The 9,663-nt window shown below is 29.1% G+C and overlaps 1 protein-coding gene across 1 annotated transcript; it reads right to left on the bottom strand.

Moving 5' to 3' along the window:
* Nucleotides 1–1,877: 1,877 nt before the first annotated feature.
* On the bottom strand, nucleotides 1,878–3,149 carry LOC144999695 (cyclin-dependent kinases regulatory subunit 1). The gene is made up of 4 exons (XM_078958824.1): nucleotides 3,030–3,149; nucleotides 2,821–2,905; nucleotides 2,641–2,701; nucleotides 1,878–2,220 (listed from the first exon to the last, which is right to left on the bottom strand). The coding sequence occupies exons 2-4, from the start codon at nucleotides 2,871–2,873 to the stop codon at nucleotides 2,089–2,091; spliced, it is 246 nt and encodes an 81-aa protein (XP_078814950.1). The 5' UTR covers nucleotides 2,874–2,905; nucleotides 3,030–3,149; the 3' UTR covers nucleotides 1,878–2,088.
* Nucleotides 3,150–9,663: the final 6,514 nt, after the last annotated feature.

Raw genomic sequence — 9,663 nt, 5'->3', positions numbered from 1 at the left:
GAAGAATGCAAGGTCTTTTCTAGAAAATAATAATAATAAAGTTGAGATTTATTTTGTGAAAATATATAAGGTCTTTTATGATATTAACACATGTTTTTAGAACTTAAACATATGGAAACCAATATGCAAAAAATAGAAAACAAATTTGAAAAGAAAAACATCTAAAAAGGAAAATTTTAAATAAGAATATATACATAAAAACAAATATTTAAAAATAATAATTCCTTAAAAGACAATTTTGTAAACCGATTTTGTAAAAAACACATATGTAAATAAAAGATGTAAAATAAGTTTGAAAAAACTATTTATTAAATCAAACAAAATTTTAGAGAACATATAAAAATAAAGTTGTAATATTTTTATGAAGAATGTTTGAATGAAATCCGAGAAAATATTAAGAAAATGTCCCAAAAATGAAAATTTTGAAAGTTGTGTAGCTGGCCATGTCTTCGTACCTAAAAATAAAATAAAAAATGCAGATCATTTATGTAATCTTTTCTCCTACATTGACTATTTTATATATTTGGAAACTATATGGATCAATATATATATATATATATATATATATATATATATATATATATATATATATATATATATATATATATATATATATATATATATATATATAGTTGATGTGCTCTTAGTAACAACAATAACCATTTGGTAAGAAGATAATGTAAGGTCATGAGATTCAAAAAGATGTATTATGTATCAAATTATGCCAAACGATGTTCTTAGAGCTTATTCAGTGAGTGAGATGGCTTCCGAGAAGTTGGATTTTAATAATCAAACCATTTTTTTTATACCATTACATTAGAATTGTTTTTGGTCAATAATAGTATCAACGTTTTTATTATACTAAATGTGATTTTGAGTTCCATAAAAAATGATTGAACACTGGATATATATATATATATATATATATATATATATATATATATATATATATATATATATATATATATATATATATATATATATATATATATATATATATATATACTGGAATGCATGAATTTGTTTATAAAATCAAATGCAAATTAACTTAAAAAGTAGAACTTACTTAGTTTGACGAATTAATATTAAAAATTAAGTCTGAAAATATAGGTAGATCAGGTGTTCGTTTGGATAGATCGGTTCGATCCGATCCAATTAAGTAAATCCAAATTGATTTCGATTTTCAAAATATAGATCTGAATTGTCCAAACTAAATTCAAAGTCAATCTAATCCAATCCAATTACAATTTGGTTGAATCGGTTTTATAATTCGGTTTTCAAAAGGCATAACTTTTTTAAACGATATATAATTATAATATATTTAGTTGTAATTTATAATTTATAAACAACTACAAAGAAGATATATTATAATATAATATTTAATAGATAAAACACTTTTGAGAGAAAATACATATTAACTCTTTTATTAGATGAAACTTTTTGAAATTTTTTGAAATTAATAATTTATAAAACTAATAAATAATTATAGATATATTAAAAATAAGTAAATAATATCCAAAATAATAATTCGGTTTTTGCAAAATCCAATTTAGAAATCCGAATAGCCTAATTGGATAATTCGGTTTTATCCAAATAGTAAACAACCCTAAATCATGCTTCAAATTTACAAATTCCAAAACGCATATTTCAGATTTTGGATATATATATATTAGGCTTAGGCTGATTCTCCGGGTCTGTATGACCCATTCCGGACCAAGTGGTTAATTTAAAAAGTTGTTAGATTACCCAATTTCTCAAAAACAAATAGTATATGCATTATTTATTTTTCCAATTAATCTTCAAGGTTATTTAACAAATAACCAAGTAGCTTTCACCAAAGTTTAGGGGACAACCATAACTATTGGGGCTACTCACCATAGTTTAACTTCATGCCAATTTCACCATTTTAAAGAAAATTAAAAGTTGATCCCGTTACAATACATCGGCCAAATGTCATCCCATATGGTATTTTAAACCAAACCATCCAAATTTAAAATAAAAATAAAAATAAACGTTTTTGGAATACAAATATCACCCTTAAAATATGACAATCGAATCCAAATCAGAGTTTAGTATATATTAAAAATATTAAGCTTGGGTTTCTTGATTCTGCTGGAAATTAAGAGGCCTCCTGAAGAGCATGATGTGTGGCTCTGGTCGATGAACTGCATAGTGCACCCATCCTCGACTCTGTTGCACTCCTATTGCACGCCACTCACCCTATAAATTCATACAAAACCACAAAAAACAAATCATTAAAAGATTGTTCAATGTTCATCTCCATCTGCAAGTTGGATTTCTGATCACTAAGACACAGCTAATGTTTTTATTGCTTCTGGTTGTTGCTTGAATTCCACTACCATTAATTCGCATTAGAGTAAATTCTGAAATATCATGATGGAGAATTCATCTACGATGTACAGATTAGCATAAATGTTGATGAACTTATCTAATACATATCTTAAGATGAAGCTGAGCATTCATAAATCTATTGGAATGATATGTCATATGTGTTCAGATCCTACTGTTTTAACTATTTTGTAAAAGACTCCTTACTCGATTAAAGTCTGTATAAAATGATTGACGAAAAACCTAATTGGTTAAAACATGATTCGAATTAAATGATAAGTGATAACATACTTCAGCAAGAAGACGATTCTTCGGAAGAAGCTTTGCAACCTCCGGAGGAAGAACCACATGCCTGAAAAATGAAAATTACGTATATAAAATTCTTCGGATAACCTTTAAAATCGTAAGAGTAGATCTCGCAGAAGAGATACAGAGATATTAAAACTGAAAAAAGGAGTAAACAGTTTTTACCTATACTCGAAGGTATCATCAAAGTATTTCTCGGAGTACTGGATCTGACCCATTATCGCTTCGATTTCTCAGATTCGACAAAATCCTGGTGAAATTAAGATATTGGTGAGATAGAATCGGAAGGGGATCTGTTTACATGAATCGAAGCGTAAGAGAATTAGAGAATTCGAGTAATAAATTGAAACAATTTTGCGAGAACCCTAGTGTACCTTTGAGGAAGGATAGTGGTTATGGTGTGGTGACGCAGAGCGAATATAGAAAGCAAAAGGATGGTCGGGTGGGGCACGACCAATCCAATAAAAATACGAATAAAGTATTTGGAAATTTTTAATTTGGAAATCTCCCGCCTACGTTAATTATGTATGATCAAGAAATTACATATTATTATTAAAGTTTTGACTAAGTTATTTAGTAAAATAACCGTTCCTTATATGTTATACCCATGTTTTTGGTCCTAACTAACATGTTGTGCACGAATTATTATCACAACTCATAAATAGAAAACAACATATGTCGTTCATTCTAACAACGATCAATAATGAAAGTAACTTTTTGTGCCTGATCACAGTTCAAGAATATATATTGTGATGCAAGTAAGTGATCGGTAATTCTTTATTGTTAGTACTTTTAACAATAAACAACGGTTCAATAACATATTTGTAGGTATGTTTTGGCATTTTAGGTGATTTCGTATGGATGTTAAATATGCTTAGGCCGGACGGAACGGATACGGAGAAAGGCCACGGAAACCTTTCCGCCTGGCGGAACACCGCACCGTCGGCGCAAGTAAGGTGGGTGCGGGAAACGGAGAGGGGAGCCTCTCCCGCTCTCTCTCTCCTGCTGTGATTGGCCATTTACTTTTTTTTTTTTTTGAAAAAATACCATTGTGTAAGGTAGAAAAGTTTTTTTTTTTTTTTCTGTGGCTGTTAACGGCTACTTTTTATTTAATTTTTTTTTATCATTTTACAACTACTATAAATACATACACATAACTTTTAAACATATCAAATATTCTCTATACTCTCTACTTCATATCAACCAAAAAAATGAATCCCGACAAACAAACCCCAAGTTCCGATCAACGGAAAAAAAAAAAAAAAAGTCATGATTCGAGTATAAACATTCTTCCTCGCAATATTTTTGCTATCGATTCATCCCAGCAAGGAGTTTATCCCCCCAACTCGATTCTCTCATTCAATCGCTACTACAATTCCAATACCAAAATGTTGGTCAATATTACCCGATGCAAGTTCCAAATGTTCCGTCGCAAATGTTTTCAAACTTTGTTGTGTTTCCGGATCAACAATCGCCAAATCAACCTCAACTCCAAACTCAAACTGAAACTCAAACCCAAACCCAACACCACCACCAACTTGTCGATGAATTGGATGACACGGAAGAAGAAGACATGGTTCCCGAAACTCAACCAACACCACCACTACAAAGACGTAAAGGGAAAAAAAAAATACAAGTGCGTGAGGGTGTCGTACAACCGGGAAGACAAAAGCCGACACTATGGGTTCTACACGAAGAGCTAGTTTTGGTCAAAGCTTGGGTTGATATTTCTGAAGATTCGATTCAGGGAAATGCACAACCGGGAGAACATGTTTGGTTTCGCGTTTTAGAACGATTTCGAGAGGAACTAGGAAATGTGACGACTACCGTACTAAACATCAACTTAACTCAAAGTTTCGAGAAATAGCAAGGGGGTTTCATAAATTAACGGGTTGTACAACAACCTAAAAACCCAACGGAAAAGCAGCCAAGGCGACAAAGAAATACTTCAAGAAGCGTTGCAGTTTTACCTTGAAGAAGTCGGAAAACCATTCAAGTGGCACGATTGTTGGAAATTATTGGTCCGAAGTCCTAGGTGGATAACATACGAGCGGGATTTTATTTTTGGAGTCCAACAATCAAAGCGAACGAAAACGGACTCTAGTGGTTACACAACCTCCTCCGATGCTCGGGTCGATGTAGATTTAAATCAGGACGACGAACTCGAGCTAGAAGAAATTGTCCGTCCAATGGGTAGGGATAAAGCGAAGAGAAAGGGAAAATGAATTTCTTCGAGTGCATCTGATTTCAGCGTGGACATTAAGGAAATGCGGAAGATAACATCGTCGTTTGATCGATATAATCTTCATTTCTCCGAACGTTTGGCTTTCGACAAAGAAAAAGAAGAAACAAGGAAAAAGGAGCGGACGGAGAGACAAAAAATGGAAGACATGAAGTTTTTGATGGAAAACGTCGATCATCTCTCGGGACCGGCTCTCGAGCTTGTAATGAAGAAGAGGGAAAAAATTTCTGAAAAAAAATATTTTTCGTAGGTCGTTGGTGGTTTTGTTTGATTTTTAGTTTATGTGTGTGTGTGTGTGTTTTTTTTTAATTTTCTACTTTTTTATATTTTAGGTTTAATGTAAGTTTTATTTTAATTAATGAAATTCTTTTGATTTTTAATTAAGTTTTATGTTTAATATTAATTTAAAAATTATAATTCATAACAAAAAAGTTAATTATATATATATATATATATATATAAAGGTGAGGGAATGACTTCCCACCCACTCCTTGACTTTTCGGTGAGGGAAAGGAGAGTGAGGGAAAGAAAAGGTATGGCCCACCAAAAGTGAGGGAACCATCCCTCCCACAGTCCCACTCCTTCCGGTCTTAGATTACTCCCATTCACAACTAAAACCAACTCATCTATCCATTAATTAAATAGTTTATCTCTCTTCCACATACACAATCCAACTAAACCTAATTTCTACCACCCATTATCAAACCATTTTTTATTATATAAATAATAAATTTTAAAATTATTTTTTATTCTACTAATATTTATTAGAAAAAATAAAAAAATATTTAATTTAGTTCTATTAATAAATTATTTATTTTAAATATAAAACTAAAAAAAATATTTTATATTTATAAAACAACCTTAATAAAATAGATAAACAAAGTTACAATTAAAACATAAAATACAAAATGAGGATTGGATATGAAGATATATGATATCATATTCTTTTTATAGGTAAAAAAATTACGATTTTCAGTATTTTTTATTTTTTTTTATTTTTTTTTTATTTTTTTTTAATTTTTTTTTTTATTTTTTTTTTTGAAGTGGACAATGTTAAATTTTATTAAATATATGATTTTATCCTAAAACATCTAATGGTTAAGTTATAGGAGGACATGTGGATTAAAAGAAAAGAAAAGTAATACCAACTTCGTGGTTGATGTGCCCACTCCATCCGTAGCTTTTGTTCCCATTTCTCATTTATTTATTATTATTCTTGCAACCGATTTTACTTTTAGTCATGAATGAGAATGGTCTTATATAAGCGTACTTTAACAGTGTTCTAACTAAAAATAGAGTAGTGTTTATAAAAATTTAATATGTATACAATGAACACGCTTGTAAGTTTTTACATAGGACTACAAGTGTGTGTTTATTATATTGGTATGTGGATGACTAACATGCTCAATGAGTGTTTTAAATGATTCGCGAAGAGGATCAGTCCAAACATATATTGGGTTCAGGGCAAGAAGAAAAAAAAGTCATCCATATCAAATATATCAAACATTCGGAAAAAACAAAAATTCAGTTCTAAAACCATTAATAATGTCGTAAAAAACACAAATATAGCCACAATATTTGAAGTTTTTGCATTATTAGTTTAATCTTAGGTTGATTGGGTTTTGTTGGGCTCCTAACAAACATATACATAAATTAATTGTTTATATATATATATATATATATATATATATATATATATATATATATATATATATATATATATATATATATATATATATATATATATATATATATATATATATACCACATAAATTTTGGGTCCCTTAGAAACATGGCCTTGGACAACCACCCGGGTTGCTCACGTCGGGCCTATTCACGAAGGTGTAATTACATATGTGTGAGTGTGAAATTGTATCTTCATGAATGTTTCAATATCAAGCCGTATATTCTAAAATAATATTTCAATCGGGGGTTAGGGTTATTATCATAATCTATTAACCATCAAGAGAAATGTGCAACTTTTCGAAGAAATAAGAGAGAAGTTGTATCCTTCTCTTGCTCGTATGGCCCATTTTGTGATTTCATGTTTAGGGGCATGATATGCACATTTCTTAGATTTTGTGTAACCATGTTAATGGTGTGTTGTGGTTTCATGTTGGAGGTCGGAGGATATGAGATTCGTTTTGGGCTTGAGGAGTTTTTCCTTATCTTTGGGTTACAATTGGGGGAGTATTGCATTTTCTTGATGAGGATGTTATTAGCGAGTATAGGACCGTTGCTTCCCCGCGTTGGCTACTTCTAATATGTTATATATTAGCCACTAGTTTATAACTCGTGGGAACCATGGTTAGAAAATTAATTAAACTTTCTAAGTAAAAACTCAAAACTATTAATTAATAATTTTAAATAACTTATTAATTAAGAGATATTTTTTTAGTTATATATAAAATTATAATCGATTGATTCAAATAAATATGTAAAATATATTATCTTATAATTTGTATAACTTTTATTTTATTATAATTTGTATAAATTTATTTTATTTTTATTCTAATATTATTAATTTAATGTAATTAAAATGAGATTTAAATTTGAAATGGATAATCAATACATTGACAAGTGTCATGATATTAATTACAATGACTAACATGATGATAAATGGCAAAAAAACTACTCTTTTATTAGTATAGAGATTTACATGGTTTGATTAACAGCCCAATGTTTTGTGAAATATAAGACCAAATTATGTTGTTTACCTCTTATTTGCATTTTGGACCAAGTGGTTATGGAATTTACCATGGTTTAATGTTAAACCATGGAGTATGTTCATTCTCGACGATTTAGAGGCATGGAACGTGTATTATAAAGCAAAAATAAATAAATAAATAAATAAATAAAAATTGTAACCGTGATTTGTTTTATCATAATAAACTCTTTATTGTTAAGATACCCACGGGGATTATATGTGAAAATATACATACACTCTATGTGTTCAACGGTTATTAGGTCGGAGAAGTAGAAAGATAAAACCAAGTCCAAGTGACTTAGGTAGTGTTTGTTTTTTGTCTGCAGATCTGCGAGACGTCTTCTGTCTGCGCCGCGCAGACCACGCGCAGACATTAGTCTTCGCAGACTGTTTGTTTTTTTGAAGACTGCAGACCTAAAAATGTCTGTGCACCCTCTTATTGGCGCAGATGTGGACCAGAGTCTTCTAACATCTTCAGACATCTTCTAGCTTAAAAAAACATATATATCTTTATTTTTTTTAAGTTTTTTTTTTTTAATTTATATTTTTTCCAACTTTATTAATGATAAACAATATGAAAAAAAAATTACAAAACTTAAAAAAAAAACATTTGACGATACAAACATGATATTTTTAACAAATTTATAAATAAAAATTTATTATAATAATAGTCGTTGAAGTTGTTTATATAAATATGAAAAAAAAATCATAATATATTCTTATATTTTTTTGCCAAAATTTTGTAAAACTTTATTTAATAGAGTATCATCAATTTCTCGAGAAAATATTTATCGTACGTTTTTAATAGATTTATTTGAAAAAATCGAAGTTTATTTTCATCTATTTATGTATCAAATTCTTTGATCACTAATTATAATGTTTAGTTATAACTTTGCAATCAAAGTTGTTGGTTTTTATCAAATATGTATATGAATTAATACCATTTTTATTTTTATTTTTTATATAATAATACATAAAAGTTGATCTAGATTCGTTATATATTTATAATAAAGTCGTAAAAATATATAAAAAATTCGCTTTACAGTTTTAAAAAATCAGTTTATTTAGATTTCAGTTTATTTTAATAGCTCGCAGATGTTAAAAAAACAAACAGTCTTCTTTTTTCAGACTACAGACGTTTGGTCCACCTCTTCTACTGCAGAGGTCTACAGATGTGGTCCGCAGACTGCAGACATTTTGCCTCAGAAAAAACAAACAGCACCTTACTATCGTTTCGCTTCAAAGGTCTTGCTTCATATAACTTATTTGGTTTATTTAAATTCAGGGTATTTCTATTGTACAATGTTAGTATTTCATTTGTTACCTATTCTTTTATATTTGTAGTGTTTCTATGGTAAAATGCATTGATGCGGTTGTTGCCTGTGTTTTTTTTTTTTTTTGTATCCTTTATGTTCCAGTTGTACAATACCAATAGGAGTGATTTGGTTGTTACATGTTTCCTTTGTGTTTATGACATTTCTAGGATACATTGCGAGTGACTCATGTGTTTTTTTTTTTTTTTTTTTTTTTTTTTTGTAAATGTTTTATGTTGCATCGCGAGTAATTCAGGTATTACCTATTTCTTTTTCTTTGTGACACCATTATGGTATTTTCTTTCAAGTGACTCAATCATAAAATCCCTTAATCTTGTTATAATTCTAAAATTATTTAGACTATATATGAGAGTAACTTAGTTTGTACTCCTTAATGATTATATAAGATGGAACTACGAGAATAATGTTATCAAAACTTGAGTCAACACCTCCTTAATATTAGGTAACTGCTTGGTTCACCATTAGGGTACTATGTGTTGAAGTTCTAAATTTTATCTTATTATTTAAGAACTTGTGTATGGAAATCCTAAAGAATGATATATATATATATATATATATATATATATATATATATATATATATATATATATATATATATATATATATATATATATATATATATATATATATGATCTTTTATTGATCTTAATGGATGTTTGTTTTTCTTAATTATGACATTAGATCGTTGGGGGCCTAGAGGGAGGGGATTTGCTTTGAGGATAAAG

This window comes from Lactuca saligna, chromosome 6, assembly GCF_052625555.1.
Source record: "Lactuca saligna cultivar CGN05327 chromosome 6, ASM5262555v1, whole genome shotgun sequence".
NCBI classification, from domain to species: domain Eukaryota; kingdom Viridiplantae; phylum Streptophyta; class Magnoliopsida; order Asterales; family Asteraceae; genus Lactuca; species Lactuca saligna.
This window is presented reverse-complemented; position numbering and strand designations above follow the sequence as displayed.

Excerpts from the sequence above, each read along its gene's own strand:
- LOC144999695 (XM_078958824.1), bottom strand. The coding sequence starts at position 2,873 with ATGGGTCAGATCCAGTACTCCGAGAAATACTTTGATGATACCTTCGAG. Across the intron at positions 2,702-2,820 it reads GATGATACCTTCGAGTATAG|GCATGTGGTTCTTCCTCCGG; the intron begins GTAAAAACTGTT and ends TTCATTTTTCAG. Across the intron at positions 2,221-2,640 it reads AGAATCGTCTTCTTGCTGAA|GGTGAGTGGCGTGCAATAGG; the intron begins GTATGTTATCAC and ends ATGAATTTATAG.